Source organism: Podarcis tiliguerta, assembly GCF_965153285.1.
Source record: "Podarcis tiliguerta genome assembly, chromosome: 3".
Taxonomy (NCBI): Eukaryota; Metazoa; Chordata; class Lepidosauria; order Squamata; family Lacertidae; genus Podarcis; species Podarcis tiliguerta.
In genome coordinates this window covers 59287382-59314137 of record NC_139536.1, presented here as the reverse complement: position 1 = coordinate 59314137, position 26756 = coordinate 59287382, and the positions used below count along the sequence as shown (strand labels likewise).

The 26756-nt window shown below is 43.1% G+C and overlaps 1 protein-coding gene across 1 annotated transcript; it reads left to right on the top strand.

Annotated features, from left to right (window-relative positions):
- The first annotated feature begins 588 nt into the window (after positions 1-588).
- Positions 589-26756, top strand: HECA (hdc homolog, cell cycle regulator). The gene is made up of 4 exons (XM_083435030.1): positions 589-1237; positions 14800-15840; positions 19963-20117; positions 21173-26756. Exons 1-4 carry the CDS (start codon positions 1006-1008, stop codon positions 21335-21337), a joined length of 1593 nt encoding a protein of 530 aa, XP_083291156.1. The 5' UTR covers positions 589-1005; the 3' UTR covers positions 21338-26756.

The following is a 26756-nucleotide window of genomic DNA, read 5'->3' as shown; positions in this document are numbered from 1 at the left end:
TTCTGCCTTGGTTGCTTCCAGCTGGGCTTGGGGCAATCCCTGACATATTCTGTTGGTATTCACCTGTGCAGGGAGAAGGAAACGCCTCTTTCGCACACCTAAGATCGCACTTCTAAAGCCCTCCGCTAATCTGCACTGACGCCTCCTGGTCCTATTTTCACAAAGCAATCAGAATCTCCACCCGATTGGGGGTCCCTGCGAGAGCAGAGGATGCGGGACTAGATAGGCCTTTGGACTGATCCCGCAGGGCTCTAGTTCTGCTTTTACCCCAAAATATGAACTGGGGGTCGGGGTGGAGGCATCCGGAGTGAGCATCAAGTCCACACCACGAAGGGTGCCCACAAGCAAAACATATCTCCACAGTGATCACGAGACCTTGGCATCCCGACACGAGGGACGGATCCGGCCGCGCAGCTGGAGGAACCCCTTTCCCCACGGGCAGCGAGCACAACCCTCAAGTCAGTTCCGGGCTTTGGAGAGGAGGGGGGAAGCCGAAGCGCCTCCCCGCTGCCGCTAAGCCCGGCCTCTGAGCCGCGCCTTCCTCCGTCCTCCCTCCCTCCCCTTTCACTTGCTCTTTGCTTTCCCCTGTCACCAAGGCCTGGCAGGCGAGAGAAAAGCAGGAGGAGGAGAAAGAGGAGGCAGCGGCGGGCGGGGAAAGGAGCGCCGCGGAGCAGGCGGGGGGAGCAGCAGAATCAAAACAAGCGAGACACGCCTTTCCCGCTCGCTCCCTCGCTCGCGCGTCTTCCCGCGGCCCGGCGGCTGGGGTGGGTGTGCATGCGGCGGGGCCGTGGAGAGCGCGCGGGAGGGCGCCTTTGCTCCTCCGCCTGACAATGGAGCTGCAATAAGCCGCGGTCGGTGGCGGAGCCCAGCAGCCGAGCAGCAGCAACAGCGAGAGAGGAGGCAGCAGTAGCAGCAGCCGCCTCCGCCACCGTCGCCTTCTCCGCCTTCTCTGGCTTCCCGCTGCCGCGACCCGCTCCTCCTCCTCCTCCTCCTCCTCCCTCGGCGATGCCGAACCAGAAGAGTAGCAAGGGCAAGAAGAACAAGCGCGCCAATAGCAGCGGGGACGAGCAGGAAAATGGAGCCCTGGCGGCGGCGGGGGCGGCGGGCGGAGGAGCAGCGCTGGCCGCCGTGGTGGCGGCGGGGGGAGCCAGCGGGCCGGCGGCGGCCGCGGGCAGCGCCGGAGGCTCGGGAGGAGCGGCGGCCGCCGCGGGCTCGGCGCCGGGAGACTCCAAGAACGGTAGGCACCCGGGGAGGCCGAGAGGGGGGCGGCGCGGGCGGCCGCGCAACTTCTCCCACTCTCTCGCTCTCCCTCTTGCGCGCACCATCTCGCTCGCTTCCTTCCTGCTCCTGCGGATGGGCAGGGCGGGCGGACTCTGACTGGCGGCGCCCTAGCAGTTGCGAAGCTGCCCGGGCCTTCGATGGCGCAGCAGTCCGAGGATGTTTAAAAAAGAAAGAAAGAAAGACCGGGGGGGGGGGCGAGCGAAAGGAAAGCGCGGGCCGTGCTCCGAGGGCGGCCGCAAGTGCGTGCGCGGCCTGCCTGTCCGCGCTCGCCTCGCTTGCAAATGCACATGGCTCCGAAGCGTGCACTGGGAGACCCTGCCTCCCTCCCTTAATTGCAAGGGTCCCTATCTCGGCCACCTTCCGCCCCTCTTTATTTTCAAAAGCTTGCGATTGACGCTTGGAACCGAAAGTAGGGTGGACAGCCTTTTCGGCTCCCATGCCCGGTGTGGCATATTGAGACACTGCTGGGCCTGAGGTGTCGGAAGTCACCATGAATGGATTTGAGTCATCCTCGTGCAAGGCTGTGTGTGTGTGTGTGTGTGTGTGTGTGAAGTCGGGAGATGCGGGGAAGTGGCCTAACATCTAGCATGCTGCACACGTGCGCACCCCGCTTCTGAGGCCTGCAGTTTTCGGCAGCTGGCCTTTGTTTTAACACAGCCGGAATCGTTTGGTTCTGTTGAAAGAAATGTGCAAATGCTGGGGTGCTTTTTGTTTATAAGACTGGTCGGTAGATAGTCCCGTGTCCATACGTTTAGTCCTGACTCTCTCATTCTGGGCGTCCCTGCCCATCAGTAGCTGTTACCTGAGGCCCCACTCATCTGCATGCCGTGCAGCGCTCCCCTTACTTTTATTAAATATATTAGGTGCCGAGTAACTAGGTTAGACAGTGAATGCTGAATAAGCATTAGAAGGGCAGAATAGAAATTATTTGTATTAATAGGGCAGCGTAGAAATTTTTGTATAAATAAAGATCCTGTCCATGATTATCAAATGTGCATACCTAGCTGACCACTTTGAACATGCCCTTGATTCTGAGCAATTGGTGTTGATCCTCAAGCTTTGGCCAGGTTGCTGAGCCTTTTTGGCCAGCTGACCTCATTGTACCATGGTTTGAATTGCTGGGAACAAGAGATTGATTAAATAACTCCTATATATGCAGCAGGACTGATGTGTGGCCCAGCTGCCACTGTGCCATTGATCTCTCTATACTTACCTACCACCATCTGTAATGAACAGGAACTATTGCTTTCTCTTCTCCCTGACCCTTCCCTGTAGGTCCTGGGTGGAGGGGGGTGGGAATGGTTGTGCCCATAATAATATTGCATTGTGAGTCCTTCAGGTTTGAGTGGAATGAGATGCCTATTTTGTAGGTGAATTTTCTTCTTTGGAAAGGTAGTGGTGGGTGCTTGGATTGCTTTGGTCCAAGGGTGTGTGTAAATAGAAACAGAACTATTGGACCCATGAATAAAAGTTTGGAAATTAGCGATGTAAAACTTCTGCACCTAGACATGGTTATTTGCATGCTTTAAACATTAAGAATAGGGTTGGTATTCAACGCTGGTTTTATTTAGAGTAGAGCCACTGAAATCAATGGACATAATTAACTGCATTTCAGTGGGTCTTCTCTGAGCTGGACCAGTGTTGAATAGGAGTTTGAAGGAAATAGGAAGAATTTGTGCTTTGCTTCTCCTGCCTTCTACAGTGATGTGCACAATAACTGCTGTCTCCAGTTATTATTAGTGCCCTTTCCAGCAAAACAAAATCAGAAAATTTGCAGTCACCAGGAGTAGCTTTTGGCACAATGCCTGCTAGTGATGAAATATAGCAATCCGATAGTTTGTGCTAAATATAGGACAGATTTGGATGAGGTTTGATAGTGCATGTGTGTAAGGATGGCTATTTTTGCATCTCAATAAGGATATGTTCCCAGACTTTGGCTCCTCTTCCTCAAGCTGGCATGTTTCGAAAAGAGTGTGTAGAGAGAGTGGGTGAGTGGGCGAGCATGAGAGGAGCAGGAGTGGGATTTGCTCCCTCTGCAACTTGTACACTATTGAAGCTTCTAAAAATTAGGGGGATACTGTGGTCCTTTCCCCCATCCTCCACCCCCTATCTATTGCACTACTTGGTGCACAAATCCATCTGTTTTTCAAACAGTACTTAGTTTGTTGTGGAGCATCTATATCCTACAATAGTATTAGCTCTCATGTTAATAGGATTTCTTTTCTGATTTATTTTCTTACAGTTTTTGTAGCAAAATTATATTGGGACATGGCCCAGAGGCTCCCTGGTAGTCATCAAAACACTGGTGTGATGCTTGCTGTATGCTTCTGGGTTCCTGACAATTCCAGTGTGCAGATTCTACAAGGCTTGCTGTCTGTTGTAGTGGCTTAGATAAATTTGAAATGTTTAAATGGCACAGAAAGTTTCAAGAAAGAGCAAACAGAAACACACCCACACCCACCCACACACCCACCATGAATCAGAAAGCATTTCCTAAAGTTACAGTGTTTTAAAAAATAGATTGTGGTTTGGACTCCTATAAAAAAGTAAATAAGGTAAGAATTTCAGAGTTAAGTGTACAGTGCAGTATCTGATGGAAGATTAGAAGCAGGTGAATGCAAATTGTCTGGAACCCTTCAGGCCCTGATATATTTTAAGCTGAGTCCTGAGGTCAAAGAAACTGTTAACCTCTGCCTGGCATTGTATTCCTCGCTACATCATGCTCACTCACCTTGAATATTTTTTGTAGTGTTAAAGCACTTGTGGGTATTCAGATCTGCTAATGAGACTATGGGGGAATCCAGACATGCATATCAGTGGAGTACAGAACACTTGGTAACTCACAAATGAATGTGTTCACTGATGCTATTTAAAAGAGAAATCATGGTGTCTTGGATAATAAGAAAGTTCTACCTGTTGTGTGTGATCACTGATGGGTCGTTCACATGTGCACATTATAACGATTGTTTACCACCATCAAGTGGTGAGCATACTGTGTGAACTAGCCCTGCATTTGCCTTAGTAGTCTTCTCAGCAACAAACCGAGCCAAAGTTACTATACACTACAGCAGGCTTAATTGTAATGTGTACTGTACTGTATTACACTTAACAAAAGATTGCTGTTTAGAATAGGTTTGCAATGAGCTTCAGTCCCTGTTTTATGAGCCATTAACTTGTTAAGTTATAAAAGGGAAGGTACATGTTTGTACATAATGATAAATCAAGAACCTTGGCTTAATAAACCATACTTAATATGCAGTCTATGCTCCCACTTTGCTCTTTCAGGAAAAAGAATCATCGTTTGTTTTCCATTAACAACCCAAGATTTGTAAGCCAACAACAAACCTTGGTGCAAGGCTGGTCCCCCCCCACCCCAGCTTGTTAGGGAGAAACAAACTTGGATCCCAGGTTTGGATGTAACACTAAATTATACCCTTCCTGGTTTGTTTACCCACTCATTCAAAAGAAGGGAAGTGGGAGCAATTGTGCTGCATGCATTAGCCTGCAACTCAAGTCCAGTAAAAGCCAAGATTCTTGGTTTTTCACAGGGGTGGCAAGCCCATGGATAATATCTGGCCGGTGACCTGCTACCCCTCCAAAAATTGGCTCTCTTTTCTGTTTACTGAGCTGTAATATCTTGCAATGATGTTGCACCAGAGGGAAAAGAAGAAGGAAAGAGTAAATTTCTTTCTAATGCAACAGTAAGCTGGGAGGAGAGGTTAAACTAATGGGGAGGAACAACAGTGTTGCCTGCCTGCCTGCCTTAGTGTTTGTGTGTGTCATGAGGACGTGCATGCACATGTGTGTGTACATGAGTGACTGTGTGTGTATGTGTGTATATGTATGAACAAGTGTGATTGAGTGTTTGGGCTGCTTTGGCCATGGCCACGGCTGGCATATCACACTTGGAGTGTTGACAATCCTCAGTGTGGCCCTCGAGCCAAAAAAAAGATAGTCACCTCTGGTTCATTGTTACATACAAATGCAACCAGCATCTCATACTTCTGCACAACCCGTTTTCTATAACCTGTCACCGCTGTTGTCTTAAGCTTTTAGATCTTCATGAAATGTTCATGGCTGCTGTAGAAGTATATTGTGTTGTCAACTTCTTTTGCTAAAACCCTCTCGACTGGAGTTGAATCTCCTTTTAAAATATACATGTTGGGTAGATTTCTTTTTTAAAAAATAATGACTTTATGGATTGTCCGTATGTGAGGGATGAGGAAGTCCAGATGTTCCTGGACTACAACTTCCATCACCCTTGCTCACTGGTTATGCTGGCTGGGGTTGATGGGAGTTGGTGTCTGACTATATCTAGAGCAGGCTTCTTCAGCCTTGGTCTTCCAGATGTGTTGAGGCTACAATTCCCATCATCCCTGACCACTGGTCCTGCTAGCTAGGGATCATGGGAGTTGTAGGCCAAAAACATCTGGAGGGCTAAGGTTGAGGAATCCTTATCTAGAGGGTCACATAGCCCATGTCCTGCCATATATATCATACCTAGGTATATACGCAACTGCCTTATACTAAGTCAGACCAGTGATCCATCAAGCTTCAATGTTCTCTTCATTAACTGGCAGTGGCTGTCTAGAATTTTGGACAGGGATCTTTCCAAGCCCTACCTGGAGAGGCCGAGAACTGAATCTGGGACCTTCTGCCTGCAAAGCAGATGCTCCATCACTCAGTTGCAGCCCTTGCCTTTTTAAAAAAAGCCCTTAAGTAGCCCCTACTAAAAGAAACGTGAAATTGTAGAGTAGTTGGACTCCTTTTGTTATGAAATTACGATTTGTTCTTACACCTATTCTACTGGCTGAGAGCTAATTCAAACACGCAACTTTTAGCATGTAATACTGTCTTCTCAAGGCTTTCTACCAGCTCAGTATTCAGGTACTGGGTGTTTGAAAACACCCCACATCACTTTATAAGCTTCTGTATGTATAAAGGTAGCATGCCACCTTGATTTCCACATGAATGGAGGTTTTGATGTTTTTCAGGGGTGGTATAGGCACATGAGAGGGCTCTACCAGTGTGTTGGACCAATGTCTTAGACCAATTTGGAATGAATGCTAGCAGAGACTTGCTTTATTTCTTCATAGTTGTACAGAAGCTGCCATTTTTAGCTGATATTAATCAGCATTGCAAAATGTTACAAATCCCTGACAAGTACGGTTTGTTTGTTCAGCTAGTCAACAAAACAACCCCAGACCTGCAAGGTTTGCCTTATATAGGCTGCATTCAAGGTTGTCCTGAAATGCCATTCAGTGCTATCTTACAGTTCTCTGACTTAATTATTGTTACTGTTTCTCTGCTTTTGAGCAAGGGTGGAAAACATGCAGCCTTTGACCCAATTTCAAAAGTCTTCTACAAGCACTCAGATCAGATCTCCTGGTTGCTTCCTCAGCAGCCTGCTGGGCTTTAAGGAGTAGAAAGAGATGGGGTGACCTGATTCACTTTTGGTTCTGGTTCACCCACTGCTGGCTTTCGTCCTGCCCGCAGCATGTGGTCCACAACATACTACTCCTGAAGAAAGGCAGCCATCAACAGACGAAAGGTTGCCTATTGCTGCTTCAATTCGGAGTGAAGGGTCCTGATTGTCCCTCTGCAAGTGTGGGGCTCTCACTCTTGATTGTTGCTTAGCAAGCGTGGTTTGCCTTTGGTACTGTTAAATTGGGTGCTGAATGCAAGCTGCTTTGGTTTGCTTGGGATTGGAGCCCCCTGATGTCATATGATGTCATATGATTAACAGCTGGGCAGCCATGGAGGGTTGGCCGTGATTGCTTAGACATTGAGCCATACATGGGCTGATTTCTGCGATGTATGAAACAGTATCTTTTGTTCCGTTCCTGTAAGTGACTGAAAAAAATGTTGTATTCATTATACAGTACTTCCTAGAATTGCCTCCAGAGGCTGTTGTACTATGGGGATGGAAATGAACTTTCAAAGTTGAGTGGTGAGCCAGCAGCAGAAAATGAAAGCACAGAGCAATTCTAAATCACGGTTTGCTTGTTCATACACGAGAAGGTTCAAGCTGAGGTGGTGTTTGAGTTGAGTTTATGCCGGCTTGTTGAATCCATCCACTGTACCTTGTCACTTAGAGAGAAGAAGCTCATGCAGCTTTTAATCCTTCTCTCTCAATATATGGGCAGTAAGGAACGTGCTAAGGATGCACCAAAATTCCCTGTTGCAGTTCATGCTCTGGCTGGGATGCTAAGAAGTATGGGTTAATTATGGGTGCATGTGTATAAGTGCACATGCTTGCCTGTTTGCAAGGTGGAAAGACTTGGAACCATTTCCTGCTCAAGATACAGCTATCATTGGGTCACTATCTTAGAGGAGAGGGCAGCAGGAAGTTAATGTGGATCTGAGTTGAAGATCAGAGATAAATCAGCGCTGGTAGCAAAGCTTGTGTGGGCATCTAAGAAGTGCTTGGTCCAAATCAAAAGCTGGAAATTGGGATCTGTTCCATTCTTGGCAGTGGGACTTTTTTTGTTGATAAAATGTAAAGGGGGAAAGTGTATATCTTGAGCTCTTTGGAGGAAAGGCTGGATATAAATGTAATAATAATAATAATAGATTAACCCTCCTCAACTGCATTGCCCATTTGGAGATTTTGCTGATGGGGTGTGTGTGAGGGTGTGTGCAGATGTGCGGGTGTCTGCCTATGGTTCATCTGTGTGGCAAACTTTGGTCCAACCAACTTTTGGACCCCACCCATCACTGGCCTCCTTCTCTTGGATTGATGGCGACAATAGAATCTGACCTTCAGGATCAAAAAAGGTTCCCTACCCCTGGCCTGGAGAAGAGAGGGTTTGATTTCTACCTGAAAAATGAGAGAGGCACGTGGGTGAACCAAATACTTGTCATTGACAGCAGTACTTGGTTTAACCTGAATATACCCCATTTAGAACTGTTTTCCTTTTACTGTTGTAAATGGAATACATTTGCATTCATCCTTCTTTCTATAGAAGCTTGATTGCTTTTAGAGCTCCTGTACAAGCACTAACCTGTTTTGAGTTTTTTGAGTGATCTGATTGAAGGGGATTTGGCTAATGCAACATTTAAAAACTTGCTTGTCACTTTATAGTTACTAAAAGCTCCACTGTTGCAAGTTGTAATGTACGGTATGTGTTACCTAATTAGGCCTGTACTTAGCTGCTCCTTTTACCATGTCTCTTTTAAGAGCTCGTGTACGTACTATATTTCACCTCATAGCTGTTGTACAAAGATGTAATTGCTGTTGTGGTTATAAAAGCTGAGCTGAATGTTTCTCATTTCTAATCTCAAAAGTAGTGATATGGGAGACCCTGAAAATCTATCGTTTTTACCTTTAGCCTCCATGACTGGGTCGGTATTTGCAGTTTATCAGCCTTTTGCTGCCTCAGTAGCTACCCCCCTTTCACTCTCCTCATGTGATCCCACCTAATCAGATCACTGGATGTGATGATGCTACAATCCTGTGCATCCATTCAGACTTGGCTGCTTACTGCACTAAGAGTAGATCAAGTCCATTTACAGAGAGGCAAGGCTTCCTATTCAGGTCACAATCATGGATCACAGAACTAATATTTCTGCTGTCCTTTTGACACAATTCCTGAAAAAACTGCCCAAATGTGGTGTGCTTTTTTAACATTCTGATTAAAGTTTTAGCAAGACATTTGGGCACAATTCTATTACTTATCTTTGAACGATTACAAACTACTTTAGAAGCAGTAGCTGGTGGTAAGAGATAAGCAAGAATCTGATCAGGCAGCTGCTGTGGTTTGGGAACAGCAGCATTCTTTGGGAAGATGGCAGTTTCGACTAAGTCTAATTTATTGAGTCATACAGTATAAACCTAACACCACAAAGGGCAGATGACAACAGTTTAAAATATCTAACATTAAAGGTACCAAGTGAAGTGAAAACAGCAATGTTCTTACCTGCACACTCGAACACACACACTTTTTATACTGTCTAATAATCTCCCTCCCCTTACGCTAGATGGGCAACTGCTACCTTTTTGCAAGCTATATCTGATCATTCAGGTATGTGGAGTGTTGCTTTGTGTAAGACTTGGTTTTTTATGAACAAAGGTGGTAAATAAAATTCTTAGAATATTTACTTCAATCTTCAGATCACCTATTTTGGAAGTTCTGAGATAGATTTGGGAAGCAGGCGTTCAAGACAAGAATAGTGTAATGTTAAATTCCAGAGCTCACTGCTTTCTTGTCTTCAGAGAGCTGCATGTTTTCTGAATTCCATGTTACAAAATTGCTTCCAACATATATGCCAATCTAAAGCTATTTTTTCTGTTGAATATCACTTCATATTATCTACAAATCCTTTCGGAATAACTCTTGTAAGAAGATTGCTTGACTTACATCATCATCTAGCCTCTTGTATTGCTACTGCATAGTTGACATGTAAAATCAATCTCTATTCACCTTTCTTACAGGATGCTACAGATACATATTAGGCTTTCTTCATAATTTTGTAAGAAGACATCTCTGTGTAGTTTTCTGGCCCCATTCCACCCCAGTACTTGGCAGTTTTTTAAGTAGATCAGATGTCAGGGCTATGTGTAAAGAAACTATGACCTTATTGTGTTCCCAGTGGTTAATGTCCAAAACATAGTCTTGAACAGAGTCTCCCACCATTCCACACACTAGAAAGAAGTGTATCCTCATACTGAGTGTTAATAATATGCATAGATGCAAGAAACATGACTTATCTGAATCTGTTTCCCTTCTTACAGGCAAATTATGTCATAGTCCCTTTGCCACCAGGTATGATAAATGGGGATTATAGACCCCTCTAGTAGTCTACACAATTTAGAATGTGATGTTGGTGAGGTAAAGGTAAACCACTGAGTCTCTTGGGCTTACCGATCAGAAGGTCGGCGGTTCAAATCCCTGCGATGGGGTGAGCTCCCATTGCTCTGTCCCAGCTCCTGCCAATCTAGCAGTTCGAAAGCACACCAGTGCAAGTAGATAAATAGGTACCACTGCGGTGGGAAGGTAAACGGTGTTTCTATGCACTCTGGTTTCCGTCATGGTGTCCCATTGTGCTAGAAGCGGTTTAGTCATGCTGGCCACATGACCCGGAAAGCTGTCTGCAGACAAATGCCGGTTTCCTCAGCCTCAAAGTGAGATGAGTGCCGCAACCCCATAGTCACATTTGACTTAACCATCCAGGGATCATTTACCTTTACCTTTTTTTTTTTTGCCTCGGTGTTGATTTTTTCTGAACAGCACATGTACTTGGGTTTGGTGCTGAATCTGGAGTGAGAAATGGTTTAAAGTGAATACCTTTTAAAATATCACTGAAGAACAGTTTAAATGTGGTCCTAGGCAGGCTAAAATTGTTTACCTAGGAGGTGAACTCCTAGTTCATAGTGCATAGTGACTGAGGTTTTGATTTAAACATGAATCTGGCAGCTTGGAGTTCTACACTAGTAAGCATTTTAAACTTATTTGGCTTTATGTTTTAATCAGATTTCATAGTTCATGGCTTATGTTTATTTGCATGCTAGGCAGTTTTCAATGGTTTTAACAGATTCTGGAGTGGCCAGTTGCTAATGTGGCTTCTTTTTGAAATACAATTTTTCAACAAAAATCTGCATATGTAATTTTGGTGTTGCATGTATTTTGTACCTTAGGACTACTCGTATCTTGATAAAATTTAAAACGCCTCTTCCATCCCTCTTCCGAGCCCTTTCTTCCCTTTTCTACTGAATTTGTTATGAACGATTAAAAATAAAATAATTTTTTTTAAAATACACATAATAAAATAACAGTGTTCAACACCTTATAGACAATATTTTATTAAAACCATGGGGGGTGGTGGGGGTGGCATAGGAATAAATTAGTGAGATTACAGTACAATCACTGCTCCCCCAGCCCTACTTCATAGGGACTCCATGGGAAGTCAGCTGTGTCCTGCTGGTCCCGATTGTGGAGATGAAAGGATACTGATTTTGCACACACAATGATGCTGTTGTCGAATAGCAAAAGCAGCCTTCCCTGCACCAGGGAAAATGTACGAGGCAGCCACACCCCACACTCTTGCCTGCACATGCAGTCACACATGCATCTCTCTGTGTATATGTCTGTCTCTCACACCAAGCAATTTCAGATACACACAACCACACAAATATGTCTCTATTTCCTCAGGTACATGTCTTCCTCTCTCACACGCACTGCCCATGCACATAAACCTCCTCTTCCTCTCTCTCTCAAACACATTCCCTCTCTGCCCAACTACATCTGACTGCATTAGACTATACCCCTTTGTTTCACATGCACACAGAAAACATATATATCCTTCCCTCCATCAAACATCTTCTACAGCATCTCACCTGTATATTTGGGTATACACCTCCAAGTTGTTTCCAGTTCTCTCTGTTGTTTGCTCTTGCTGCATCCACACAAACCCTGCTGTTAGTTTTAGTAGTCCATCTATCACATATATTTCCGTCCCCATGGTCTGTTAATATTGTAGGGTTTCCACACCAGCACTGCTTTTGCTCCAGCAACCTGAACTTTCTCTTGCCGCATGCCCTGCATGTGACCGTTTCAACTTTGCAGTCTTTCCCACTTGCTCTGTAACTTTTTATCTTTGTTGGGTCCAATTATTAGTTTTTCTTTATTTTAATGATGTGCCTAACATTGCTCATTCCAGGGCATGTTTCATTGCTCTTAACCTTTTCATGTTTCTTTGTGTCATGGTCCAGTTCTGTGCTCCATAACACACTAGGGGTAATATACACGTAATGAATGTGTGCATAGCTTTCAGATCTGAGGAGAAATTTTCATTTTTCATTATGAAGCTGAGTTTTCCATAGGTGGCCCATTATTATTTCCTCCTCCCCCCCGGCTGTATTCTTCGGTTTGATATTCTCTCCCCAGTATATATATTGTCCTAAATAGATGTACAGTGGTACCTCGGGTTACAGGTGGTTCAGGTTACAGACTCCACTAACCCAGAAATAGTACCTCAGGTTAAGAACTTTGCTTCAGGATGAGAACAGAAATCGTGCAGCAGCGGCGCAAGGCCCTATTAGCTAAAGTGGTACCTCAGGTTAAGAACAGTTTCAGTTAAGAATGGACCTCCAGAATGAATTAAGTTCTTACCCTGAGGTACTACTGTCTTCTTTAACTTGCTCTGTTTCCATCCAACATAAACACCACAAATCTCTCCCGTCTCTCTATCACAAATTACATGTACGTATCTCTCTCAGTCACAGATGCATAGAAAACAAACTGAGAGAAGAGGAACAGGAGAGGCAACAATGAATGTGAGCAAATGCAGTTACTTGCTTTTGTTTCAAGTTGAGATGAGGGTAGTTTACAGGGTTCAGAACATGGCAGTCTGATCCATTAGGGGTTTGTTGTGCTGTTGTTTAGTTGTTTAGTCGTGTCTGACTCTTCGTGATCCCATGGACCAAAGTACGACGGGCACTCCTGCCTCCTGCAGTTTGGTCAAACTTATGTTAGTAGCCCATTAGGGATAGCTAACCTTTTTGGGGATGTGTTCCGCATTAGCCCGTGGTTAGTATGCTGAGGCCCATGGTGCAAAAGTGGGTGTTACCAGTCTTTATTGAATAGTATACATACGCAACCTGGGAGTTCCATTGAACTAAATGTAACATGTATAGAATTGCATTTGTAAAAAGTTTACTAAATAATATATGATCTGCTGTGCCTTCCTAGTAGGGCTGAAATTAATTTATTAATTATATCAAATGGATCACTTTAAATGACTTGAAAGTTTGAGCCATTTAATTTAACTTAAAGTATGTAACTAATCAGGAAATGCTGGTTTTTTAAAAAATTAAAAAACCCCTATTTTGTATACAAATGCTTCTAAAATTGCAAGTTGTAGGGATAATCTTAGAAGAGGCATTTCCTCTTTTTATCTCGCATAGGAAAGAATATATCTTCTGGGGCACCTATGCAAAACTAGGTTTGAGCCATTTGCAAATTTAATTGATTTGGATTTCTTTAATTGCCAACTTTGCAATGGTTCACTAGTTTCAAGGACTGTATAAAAAGGGGTGTTTCCTCTCTGAGCACTTCTTTTACTTGTGTGCTAGTGGATTTTATGGTCTCGATCTGGAAGAATTAGTAGAACCTGAGCTAGCCACCTTATGTTTTTATGCAAGATATTTAACTCAAATTATTTCCTCATACCTCTTAGTCTTCCTAAGGTACAATTTTCTTCACACCAGGAGGTCTAATTTCTGAAAGTGAAATTGCAAAGACTTTTACTGTTGGAAGTCTGTGTTTTATTAGAACAGCTGGTTGAAGTTCATCAAGTGTATTAAAGGCCATGGGAAATTCTGACATTGGAATGCACAAGCATGTTTTGTTTTTAGTATTGTAGAGCTTGAAAACATCTTCTCACTCTTAGGCTTGTCTTTGCTTAGTCGTAGACACAGTTTTTTAAAAGGTGGATTTAACCCATATGGCTTGATTGAATAAATTCTTTATGACATGCACAGTTTGGAGAAGATAGCAATCAGAGTTTAATCTTGTTTCTGATTAATTTTGGGCTCTAAAATAAAAACATTTAGGATGAAGGCTGACCTGGAAATAATGAGCTGTGGGTCCTTTTATAAAGGATGCATTATGTTTAGGCAGCAATGCAACACAGAACTTGTTAAATTATTTTGTTACTAATTCAATGAACATGGTGTTGCAATTGATAATGTTACTTAATGTTGTGAGTCATCTTGAGAATTTTGTTACAGAGTGGGTTGTATAAACACCCTAAGTAAAATAAATAATTGTTGAACCTGGTATCTTAAACAAGACATTCCTGGTGTCTTCTGGAGGAATTTTCACTTAGTCACTGTCGAGAGCAAAACATACCATATTTTTCTGTGTATAAGACGCCCCCATGTGTAAGATGACCCCTGTTTTTTAAAACCCAAAATTAAGAAATTAAGTTGTTTAGCTTTTTTGGGGGGTGGGGGAGGTCACTTCTGCCAATTGCTCACCCGCCTGCCCCCCACTGCTGAATGCTTGCCACAGCCACTGCCAATCGTACACCTAGCTGCAGCCATCAATTGTTTGTCTGCCTTGCCATAACTGCCAATCGCCTGCCCAGTTGCCACAGCCAAAGCCAATCACCAACAGGTCTTGCCGCATCCACCAATCACTCACCCAATTGCTGCTGCCGATCGCCTGCTTGCTGCAGCCATTAATCACACACCCCCTCTCTGCATTCACTATCTGTGTCTAAGACGACACCCAATTTTTGCCATCTTTTTTTTTAAGCAAAAAGCATTGTCTTATACACGGAAAAATATGTTAAGTGGCTTGATATCTCCCTTCCTTGAAACGATATGGATCCCTCCATTACACATTCCTCAGTTTGTAGAATAGTACCAGTGTGTTCATGCAGCTTCATTTGTGTACCAGAAGCCCTGGATTGTCTCAGGATAACTTGCTCTTGAACCCTTTGAATAACAATGGCAGATACTGATTGCATACAATACAATACAATTGATACATTTATCTGTTCTTTGTCCTGCAGAAGCTGCTTGTGCTACCCCACTGATATGTAGCTTTGGACGGCCTGTTGACCTCGAAAAAGACGACTACCAGAAAGTGGTATGCAACAATGAACATTGTCCCTACAGCACTTGGATGCATCTTCAGTGTTTTTATGAATGGGAGAGCAGCATTCTGGCCCAGTTCAATTGCATCGGGAGAGCAAGGAGTTGGAATGAGAAGCAGTGTAGACAAAACATGTGGACCAAGAAGGGATATGATCTCGCCTTTCGTTTTTGCTCTTGCCGGTGTGGACAAGGCCACTTAAAGAAAGACACCGATTGGTACCAAGTAAAACGGATGCAAGACGAGAAGAAGAAGAAGTCTGTGTCCGAAAAGAGCACTGGGAGGTCAACCTCGGAGTCCTCGGAAGATGTTAAGAAGTGCAGACCTGCCAACAAACCGCAGAAAGGTTTAAACCACGATATCCAGCGGCGGCATTCGATGGATCGGCAGAACTCTCAAGAGAAAGGCACTGCTAGCAGTAGCTACCCAGTCCGTTCTCCCTGTGGTTCTCCAGGCCAGTCCCCTCCCGCCGGCTACTCTGTCCTTGCCCCCACACATTTCAGTGGGCCTCGCTCTTCACGATACTTAGGAGAATTTCTGAAGAACGCCATTCATCTAGAACCTCACAGGAAGAACATGGCCAATAGCGGCATGTTCCGGAATGCCCACTTCGATTATGGGGCATCTGGGCTACAAGCACACAGGTCGGGACATTTTGATGCCCCTGTCCAGTTTTTGAGGAGGCTTGACCTATCGGAACTTCTTGCTCACATCCCCCGGCATAAATTGAACACTTTCCATGTTCGGATGGAAGATGATGCCCAGGTTGGTCAAGGAGAAGATCTACGGAAATTCATTCTTGCAGCGCTCAGTGCCAGTCACCGAAATGTTGTCAACTGTGCATTATGCCACAGGGCATTGCCAGTATTTGAACAGTTTCCTTTGGTGGATGGAACCTTGTTTCTTAGCCCATCAAGACATGATGAAATTGAATATGATGTTCCCTGTCACCTTCAAGGTATGGGTTGCTTCATTTCTTAATGAAAACTTTGCAATTTATATCTCATTTACTGTGCTGCGTTTTCTGGCAGAAATATACCTTACCATGGAACTGTGCTTAACTGCAGAGAAGCTCTATACTTGTTCAGGTGTAAGAGAAATGGAAGAATATTAACACAGGAGTGGGAACACGGGGATGAAGATGTTAGATCCATCTCTATCTCCATCAGTCCATGCTAGTTACAAGTCTGAAGTGAGCAAGCTGCTTCTACTTGTGAAAGTTCTTGTTACAGAGAGGGGTTTCAAGATTCAACATCACATGGGTTGTCTCCATGAGAGGCTCCTCTGCTTCATACAGTTGAGGACAACAGGGATTGCAGGGGTGGAAAGAAAGTGGATCTAGTGTTGTCACAGTGGCCTTTTCATGTGCCATATTCTCCAATTCTGAGTCGGGCTAATATGTGAAAGGAATATGGGTTGCTTTGCTCTTTCTCTGCCTACTGTTAGGCCTCAGCCCTCAATTACAGACTTTTATTTACTCTCACAAACATGTCGATCTCTGCCAGGGATGAAGTGATATGGGTAGAAGAGTTGATGGGGGTGGGGTGGAATGTCCCTGCAAAAGAAGTGAAAAATGACATGGTTAGGGACAGGAGAAGAAGAATGAAGTGGTATGCCGTGATGGATATATGAAAGTTTAGAGAATATTCCAACTACGTGTTTATAGAGTGGAGGAAGGTAGAGGTTGTGGTTTTTAGTTCTTTGTGACTCTGGTTCCCTGTATCTACATTGGGCAGTGTTCAAACCAGAGTTTGAAAACTACTTCAGATCATAGTTTGAAGTTGTGTGTTAACCATAGTTCACGCACTTCATATGTCATGAAATCTGCTCACAAGGTTCACTCTTGCAGCATGCTTCCAATCCTGGTTTAGAGGATTGCAAAATAGTTGTGAATTGGACCAATCTGGAGTGGCCAGAGTGGTGGGGCACTGACAGCCTCCAGAAGGAAGATAGGGTTTGAGTAACCTGGGTATTCTGAATTAGGTAGAGTTGTATAGACACTGCACCACTTTCCTGCTTTCACATTTGAATCTTCTCTATATTTACACACCCAGCCCATGTACAGATTGATTCATTTCTTGTGGTCTGAGCTCTTCTTTTATTTCCTGGAACTGAGTTAAAGCAGTGACTTTGTGGTATGGAGAAATGGCATACTTTTTGGTCAGTGGGATACTTTTTGCGTTTCCTGAATACTTTTCTCTAAGGGCTTATATGATTTTCTGTTCTGCCCAACCAGGACATCTATGTAAGACTTTTATTTCATTAATTCATACTAACCTAACTTGGCAGATGTTCATGGCAGCTTAATAATAATAATAATAGTAGTAGTAGTAGCAGTAGCAGTAGCAGTAGCAATAGCAATAGCAGCTTAGAAGAAATTACATCTCTCTTCCATGATTTTGTTCTTCAAGGGGCTCAAGGTGATGAACATAATTAGTTTTAAAAGTTTGGTTAGCTAAAAAAGCCAGCTTCGTAACCCATGGATTGAACTTGGCTTGTTTCAAAACTTACTAAAGTTCATTGTAAGTCAGGTTTCCTGGTTTGTACTACAAGAGGAGCTGCTCTTCCTTCAAAGGGAAGCTAATCTCCACAGAAGTCCTTTTCCTGGCCATGCGGGAGGAGGAGAGCAAGGGGAGGGTGCATCATGTCCATGTACAATTGTGGTTTGGATCGATGTGTGAAGAAAGGTCAAAGGTCATGCAATGCATTTGATGCTTGAGTGGGAATTCAGACTCTGGTCTCTTTGATCGTAGTCTGGCATACATGCTAACTACTACACCCGACTTCCTCAATCTTGGCCCTCCAGATGTTTTGAGACTACAATTCCTATCATCCCTGACCACTGGTCCTGCTAGCTAGGGATCATGGGAGTTGTAGGCCAAAAAAATATATGGAAGGCCAAGGTTGAGGAAGCCTGTGCTACACCATGCTCACTTGTTGGTTCTTAGTGCTGTTGATCTATATGATTTAATTGTGTAGCATAAATGCTAAACATATTTTCTGCAGAGTTAATTTTAGACAACTTCAATGCTTGCATTTTTTAAACATTTAAATAGTAATCAGAAATTAATATTCTAATATTAAATGTTTAGATCTGAACATTCGCATTACTGTTTTTAGAGAGTAACCTCTGCTGAACAATCCACAGTGGTAGTGGTGAAGTCAATAATTGCCGATTAATAGCAAGGAAGTGGCTGCTGCTGGTGGGATTGGCTGTAGAGGAACAGGCAGGTTGAGAACTACAATCCTACAAAGCCCAGTTTGTGAGAATATTTTGAAAAATCTCTGTTTTTTTACTTCACTGGTACCTTCTGGCCAGTGTTTTAAGACTGTTGCTTACTAACAGTCAGAGTGTGAGCTACTCTTTGAATAGTTAATAGTCGACTGTGTAAAAGGCTTATATGCAGGTTTCAAGCTTTGAATGCACTCAATGGGTTTTAGCCAAGGAAATCATTTTGTTCACAGAAGGCGTTCCACTTTTGCAATGCAATGTCCCCTCCCTCTTCTCCCAAATCGGTTCTGTTATTTTCTTCACTTGCTGAAATTTTTGCAAGACAGAAAGGCAACTGACCTATCAAATTATGCCAGTCATGGAATTTCTCAACATATATATTGCATAATCAGATCAGAATAGCCATGCTAAATCATGGCAAAGCTACATTTAGGCAAGCATCCTGTCTTCAGCAGGTCCAACCAGAGGGCCTTAGGAAGCTCAGAGTGAGGACATGCTCAGGGTAGACATCCCCTGTTGTTTAGAGTAGGGCTGAGGCATCTCTGGCCTGCCAGTTACGGTTGGATCCTGTTAGCCCCAGCTAGCACGGCCAGTGGCCAGCGGCCAACCATCATGGAATTGGAGGCTACTTCAGAGGCACGTCTATTCCCCGTTTCTAGTCTAGAGCTGCTGGTATCCGAGGTAAACCTGCCTGGCTATATCAATTCCTCTGTGGGCTACCATGACTGGTCACTTTTAAAACTCTACAATAAACTTTTAACCTTCTCGTATGCTAATAGCCACCATGGTACACAATGATGAATTCCACCTATTCTGCAAGTTACTGTTGATTATGTTAACTTCCTGCCTTCTTTACAGGATGAACTCCACTGTTTCAAAACAGAAAATCATTTCTCTCTCTGCCTTTACAGGCCATTTATAATCTTGCAAAGTTTTATTACTATACCACCTAGTTTCTCTCCCATCTATACTTTAACAATTCTCAACCTCTTGAAGCGGTGTCTCTCTCCCTCCCCCTCCATAGCCAAAGATACTATATTTCCCTTGTTAACTTCAGTGGCTGTCGTTAATATTCTAGAATAAAAAGTGGGATGTGAGAATAACATTTCATGTTATTCATATATTTTTGGAAAAGTAGCGTGTGAGATTTCATGTGCCCGTTTTTTAACATGCCAAATGGGAGCACGGAGGGGTTCCTTTATATGTGCCAAAAGCTGGGTATTTCTCAGTAATTTTATATGTATATAATTATTGCAGTACCTCAGTAGATACATCTAAGTAGACACATGCATTTAGGTACAATTTCCAGAAATTATTAAGGTACTTCCAGAGCACAGGCCTAAAATTTGGTAAACCAGTTGTGAAACATACCTGTTGTATAACATACACAGTTAAAAAGGGCAGTTTTGCATTATATTTTTTAAGATATTACATACGGCACAAAAATGAGCTTCAGGGAGGTGATCACAAAAGTATAAAATCCACAATACAATATTAAAAACAGCAATAAATAAATAAATACATTCTAGAGTTCAGGATGCTACCACATTCTCATTTCTACACACACAGTGTACGTCTCTTACAAGTAGAACATGGGATCTTTCTCTGTCTTTCTCAAAAATTTCCTAAGATCTGCCACTATAAAATGGCCAAACTAACCATAGATGGATGAAATACTTCGCTACTGCAGTTCCAAAGTACTTGGGGAGCGGTAGCTGGAAATGTCTGGAAACTGGAACTTCCCCTTTTTCGTTTATTGTATCTAGGAACATACCTAACATTTTCAGAATGCATTTTCTTACCAAAAATGTCTTTCAGAGTACCAAATCTTTGTTTTCCTCTTTACAGGAAGGCTCATGCACCTCTATGCTGTTTGTGTAGACTGTTTAGAAGGAGTTCACAAAATTATCTGCATAAAGTGCAAGTCCCGGTGGGATGGAAGCTGGCATCAACTGGGAACCATGTACACGTATGATATTCTAGCAGCGTCTCCCTGTTGTCAGGTTAGTATAGAGAATTACAGTTTCTGTCTTATCTCTAACTAGGCAGAAAAGAAGAAGAGTCAGATTTCTGATCGGTAAAGTAAGACAGTTGAGATTTCCATTCAATTTATCTAGATAAAAGGCATTGGGGGTGGGGGAGAGGGGAGGGCGGCAATAATTAGAAAAGATGCAAGGGACCACTGTATATATGTTATGCATGGGGGTTTCCTGAAAGCCTTCTGATGAGGGAGAGGCAGAGTCTGTTGCATCAGTGGTCCCTCCTTCCTGCCTTGTTCCTTTTATACAGCTGAATGCTTGAAAAGGGCCCATAGATTTATTATCTTGGTAACAAGAAGGTCAGAGACTAAGACAGAATACATAAAAAGGCACTTCCAATCCCTCCCTACTCAGGACTGATTCTTACTTTATTTCTTTGTATTTCGGCACATGTACCTGAAAACAAAATAGATGCACGGCCTTTCAAGTACGAAAGGTAGGCATATGTAGAAAGCTTGTTGGAAAAACCCCACAAAACAAATCCTGACACAGTTTCTCTTTCGGTGTTTCTGGGCTGCATGCAGCACTGCATGCACAGATTTCTGCTTGCACAACAGAACTTATTTTCCCTCTCTTATCCCTGCACCTCTCCCCAAACCTGCCCCGGAGGGTCCCCCCAACCCCCTGGAGCAGAGTTTGAGGGTGTGCTGGGAGCTGCAGGGGAGAGGAAAGGAGGAGGAACTTCTGTTGTGCAAACGGAAGCCTGTTGCACAAGTGCAATGGCAACTTTTGATACCACCCTCTGTTGTTTTTTAATCAAATATGTCTTTACTTCTCTGTTGCACAAGTAGGCAAAACAGTTATAAACAACAACCCTCTGTTTTAAGTCTTAAAAGAAACACATGCCTGCCTGACTCCAAACATATATGCTATTCACACTTACTGGGGCACACATGTCTGCCCGAGTGCAAAGAATTAAGTGAGAATCTGTATCAAGTTCCTGGCTGAATTGTATGCGAGTAAATGATTTTTGAGACATCTCTTGTTTTGTCTCCCTGCCTCCTCACACCCTCTTCCAGGCTCGACTGAACTGTAAACACTGTGGGAAACCTGTTATAGATGTACGTATTGGAATGCAGTATTTCTCTGAATACAGCAATGTTCAGCAGTGCCCACACTGCGGAAACTTGGACTACCATTTTGTGAAGCCATTTTCGTCGTTTAAAGTTCTGGAGGCTTATTGACAAAAGCTTTGCCATAGTAATAGCTATTTTATGAGTATTGTTCCTTTATTTTACATATCTTTTATAAGATCTGTTCTGTGAGGGGGAGGGGAGGGGGCTTTTTTTTTTTCTAACTGAAAGAAAGTGCAGCAGCTTTGTGTGATTGTGTACATGTGTTCCTAATGTAGATATGTGTCATCAAAACCGTGGTCCTCTTGCCATGATCTCAGTTGAAGGCAAGGGATGGGGCAACAGATTGTCTCTCGCTCTCTGCGCTCATCTAAGCAGGGAGGGGGGGAACACCACTCTCTTCTAATTAGGGCAGAGTAACTTCAAGACATGGAGAGAAGTTACGGAAACCAGCGACTGGTTCCAAATAGATTTCTTTTCTTGTTGTACGTGTAGATTTGGAGGGAAGGGGGAGGATCTTCATAAATGGCTCAAAGAAGTGGATGGAAAATCCTATGACTGTCCTTACAGATGGATGGAGTATTATCTATGGAACAGGGTGATAGGACCTCCTAGCTAAGGAGCTCTTTGTCGTTATTTCTGCCCTGGCCCCATGCACTCAAATACACTCCACATTCCAATATGATGTGTGGGCCACTGAGAAGAGAAAGGCATTCTGAAGGGTCTCAAGTTGGCATAATCTCTCCATGGTTTAAACCACAAAGCCTCACATCTTACCCTTAGATCCACTCTGTGCATTTGCTGTGTCTGGATGAGGTTGGTGGTCAGGCTGGATGAGATCCCAGTGTTTGCCTCTTTCGCAAGAGAAACTCCCACGTAGTTGTTCCCTGCTGAATTTGCCACCGTCATCCCTGGGAGCAAGATCTTGTCTTGATAGTATAAGTAGTGCTAGCTCATATACTTTGAGGTTCTGTCTGATGAGGTGAACTTAAAACGTTGACAAATGAATGTAATGCTATGTCAGAAAATGCACTGTTTAAAACAAAAAAACAACCCCCCTTATTTTTGCATAGTGTCTTCCTGGAGTATATATTTGATAATCGGAGCTACTCTCACTGACAGATCATACTGTTTCCGCTAACATTGTAATTCTAGTAGTCAGGGAAGTTGCTTCTACCAAAACAAACACTGAGATCTTAATTAGTTGCATTAGTTCAGCTTCTTTGAAAGCATTAAAAAAAAATTCTTGCGGTTCTCAGAAGGATTATTGAGCTCGGTGCAAAACCTGTTATTAAGAGGTTCCGTGCATCGGTTGGTTTGACCCTTTTGTCTCTTACTGCACAAATGTAGGAAATGAGGTACAAACCAAATGGATTGTGTTGCTTAAAGTGGTTCACTCGGATGCCTGAATTTTCCTGTAGGGTAGATAAACTAAATGAAATACTACATTTTAAAGAACATAACCCTTCTCTCGAGCCAAGCTGGTATGCACCAGTGGTACAGGGTTTGTCCAAACATCCCATTTTAAAAAATAACTAGAATTGGTGTAAGCATGCCCTAAGATTGTGTGTAGGCTCATGTGTAAATGGGAATTGTGGAATCAGCTGAGATGCCTTGGAATGGCAGGCTAAAGGTTCCGAAGAGCATCTTTGGATCACAGAATGGGCTTCTGTTTTAACAGGTCTTTGTGCCATATAACAAACTGCAGCACTTTGTCATGTAGTAGTGCCCTGAAGACCCCTTGGGTGCATGGAATTAAATTCCATCTTTCTTTCTTTCTTTCTTTTTGCTTGTTTGGTTACCCTGGCCATGATCTAGGTGGTGCTAAAATATGAAGGTAGATGCTACCTTATTTTAAACCAGTTGACTTCTACTTTTGGATACCTATTTTGAAATGGCATTTTTACTTAACTTGTAAAACCTGTAATTTAGCATTGGGTTGAGGAATCCAAAGTGAAATTAATGAACTGAATGATTTTTGCATTCCCAGTAGATTCAGAATCAAAACCAGTGAGATTTATGAACAAAAATTTCACATGATATTTGTATTTTAATTCTTATCATAGGCTCCTTATGATTTTGTGCAAGATGTTTGGTTTTTAAAGGAGGGAATATGTTATCTTTTAAATTCTGATTGTCTGGAGTATTTTGTTTTTTGGAACAGATATTGAAAATGGATGATCTGCTTGAAAACTTTATGGGACTATTATTCATAAAAAAAATTCCTAAGAGAAGTAGCTTAAATTACTTTCTGTAAATTAGCAGAAATGTCCTTGTAGCCGGTGGAACACATAGGCCACTACATTGTTGCCTGGTTGTTTTATTTGGATGGAGTGGGGTTAGCCATCCCCCTTGTGCACTGAAGCTCTGATCAGATCTACCCCCTGAGCTGTTTTTAGGTGCAGAAAATGACATGGGAAGAGCAAATCACAGTTCATCAATATAAGGTTGATCCTAAGTCATTGGCACAACCTCAGTGCACGAGAATACACACTTAAGCTCCATGAAATTTACCGTAAGTGGATCTAATCAGCCCAAACTCCCTACTGCATAATAGACACTGTGTAGCTTGGCAAAATATAGTTTGCAAAGATGTGACTCCTCCATTGTACTTAAGGCAGCTATGGATTTAAAATGAGTCACACAGTCTCAAAAGAATGCAAAAACCTAATAAAGCGAATATATAACACACAGTACGCTGCCTCGTAAACTAAGGCTTCTGCTTAATATTAAAATGTCCAGTCCTTGCAACAGCTCTGACTGCTTGAACAGCTGATGTAGTCTTTGGATCAAAATAATGCTACTTAGAATTCTCACTTCCCAAAATACTCACTTTCATATATATTTTTCTTTGTTAATCAAGAGGTCAGAACAACTGCAATCAAGGCAGGTCAGCTGCAATTAAGCTTTTGTTTGTTTTCAGCTGAACTGGATATAAGCATTTTCAGATTTTATCTTCCAGTTTGTATACTGCATACAGCTAGGCATTTTGCATGGATTTCAAATCATGTGGCACTGACTGACTGTTCTGCATCTGAAGGGAAGAATGGTGGCAGTTCTGTCATTGTATGCCTCACTATTTGAGGCCTGAAACTCCTTCCAAATTTGCATTTTTGATTAGGTTGCCCTCAAGAAATCTGTGTGCGGCTCACAGAGGCCCTGAGCTCACACTTAATGTGCATGTTTTATATGCATGCTTAAGCCCACGCCTCTGCAAACAGCCTCACTGTTCTGCAGTTTGTACACAGAAGGCTGTGCTCAGTAAGTAGCTTCACAGAACGGCCATTGAGAGGAGGGCACAGAGGGTGTGCCAGGCCTCCACTTCCCCTGCTTCCTCAACAGGAACTGCCAGGAGGCCCTGTTGCCATAGCTCCTAGGCCTTCCACGCACCTATATTGCCAAGTGGCACTCCATGGGGAGCCAGATTGTGCTCTCAAGTTGCTGATTCCTAGAGTTTAAGGTAATGGTGGCACAAGAGTGGTAGGAGTTGGTATCTGAAACTACAGATGACCATGACAAGGGAGATTCAGGCTAAGTTTTAATATTCCAGCCGAAAGTGGTAAAGCAGATCATACTACCAGATTTAATTTGCCTTTTAAGGAGGAGTCATAATTTATGGGTCTAGCCCATCCAAGGCTAGGTAAGGTTTTTAACTCCTTGTTGTTTTAAATCGGTGGCTTTCTTACGGACACTTCGATTGTACTGACGAAAGCGTAACAGACCCTGTTCAAATGCATCTTCCCGGGTGCACTGGAAAGTGGCACTTGAGACCCTCAAAGATGGAATTTCAGTGTTTTCTGAGATACCACTGCATAACTGTGTGTCACCATCTAAAAAAACCAGTATTTGCAGGAATTAAATTGCAAGGACACAGTGTTAATCAGATGAAAGGTTAGGCGCTAAACCAAGAGGCCTGTGCGAAAAAGGATATTAAATTTTGCCAGCAAAAAGTATCAGTGGCTTTATGTGCAACAAATGTGAGTAACATGTTGCACATAAAAGATGCAAGCAGTTTTATATTAGCAGCATGCACAATTGTCCACTGTATTTTAGTACGATCAGAGTATTTTTGTTTTGAAACCAGCATAGCCATGAAATTCTGTATTTTAAGGCAATTGTCCTTGAGTTAATATGGGCCTGGCTGTCTTGTTCTGTTGCTTAATGTAATACTTCCAGGCAGGGATGGCCAACTTGGTGGTTTGCAGAAGGTGCCTGGACTGCTCTCCCGGTTACAGCCAGAGTGCAAGGCATGATGGCATCACTTCTCACCTGCTTCCTCATGGCACTCTGCTCACACATCCTGATGGGAGGAATGCCTGCCAGGTAAGCAGTGGCTCCTTACCTGCTCTATTTTGGCCTGGCCAGCCTCACATAGGAATCAGCACTAATCTGGCAAAAGAAGCATGCAAGGAAGATGCACACGGTTCTGTACCTGGTAAGCAATCCTTTCTTCAGAAGCTGAGAGTTACTGTGAATCTTCTGCTACGATTCTCACGCTCTGCGGCCAAGCTGCCTTGTGGGGTAAGACAGTTTCATGGCAAGGGAGCAGCGAAGGCCTCTCTGGGAACTCCTGGGTTATATTGCACCTGGGAAGTCTTTATTTTTCATCCATTATTTGTTTTAGTGAGAAAACAGACCCCTAAGTTCCATGTTCATATAGTTTCTCCCCAAAATATCAGGATGCTTTTATTTACCGAGGCACTCACATTGATAAAGCTATGCCAGAAACATGACAGAAAGCTTCGTATATCACACACCTCTTAACACGTTGAAAATGGGAGGGTTTGGGGGTTTTTTTTGGCACTTGCAGATATAAACCAAATTTTGTTCCTACTATTGCTATAAAAAAGGCATTGGGAATCAGATATTGTTGGAGTCTCTGATCACTGCCATGATCTCTGATCACTGCCAAAACTGGGACTAATGGGAATTTGAGTTGGGCAACAGGTGCCCCCATCCCAGTTGTAAAAGTACATTTAAAATGGTATGAGGGAAAAGCGCAGAAAATCTACATGCAGTCCTAAGATGTTTAGCACCAGTAGAGCCCTAAAGTGTAGAGCTTGACTTCATCTAGTATGATTCTGTGGCAACAATCAAACAAGGCCCTGCTAATCCATTAAGTGTACCTAAGACAGTGTCAGATTGTGGCTTTTGTCTGTTAATAACTAACACATGAAATGGGTGGATTTCTGAGAGCAAGGTTTGAGGCAACATGTGATTCTGTCAGTGTGTTCTGTTGATGGGAAGACATGTCGCAAGCTTATGTTCATTTCTCTCTGATTTTATTGTACGAGGTATTCAAGGACAAAGTTGTGAGGTTACAAAGCCAGCCCCGCTACGTTTGTCAAAAAAGCCTTTTTTTCCAAAAGGAAAAAAACAAAACAGTTTTGGATTGCACTTTTGCAGAGGAAAGAATATGTACATAGCAAATGAATGTTGATGAAATTTAAAATAATTGGTTATGATGCCATTTTTGTGTGGTGTTAAGTTTTTTGGTTGTGATTTATCTGTAATAAAAGAATAAATTGCA

Excerpts from the sequence above, each read along its gene's own strand:
- HECA (XM_083435030.1), top strand. The coding sequence starts at position 1,006 with ATGCCGAACCAGAAGAGTAGCAAGGGCAAGAAGAACAAGCGCGCCAAT. Across the intron at positions 15,841-19,962 it reads TGTTCCCTGTCACCTTCAAG|GAAGGCTCATGCACCTCTAT; the intron begins GTATGGGTTGCT and ends TCCTCTTTACAG. Across the intron at positions 20,118-21,172 it reads CAGCGTCTCCCTGTTGTCAG|GCTCGACTGAACTGTAAACA; the intron begins GTTAGTATAGAG and ends ACCCTCTTCCAG.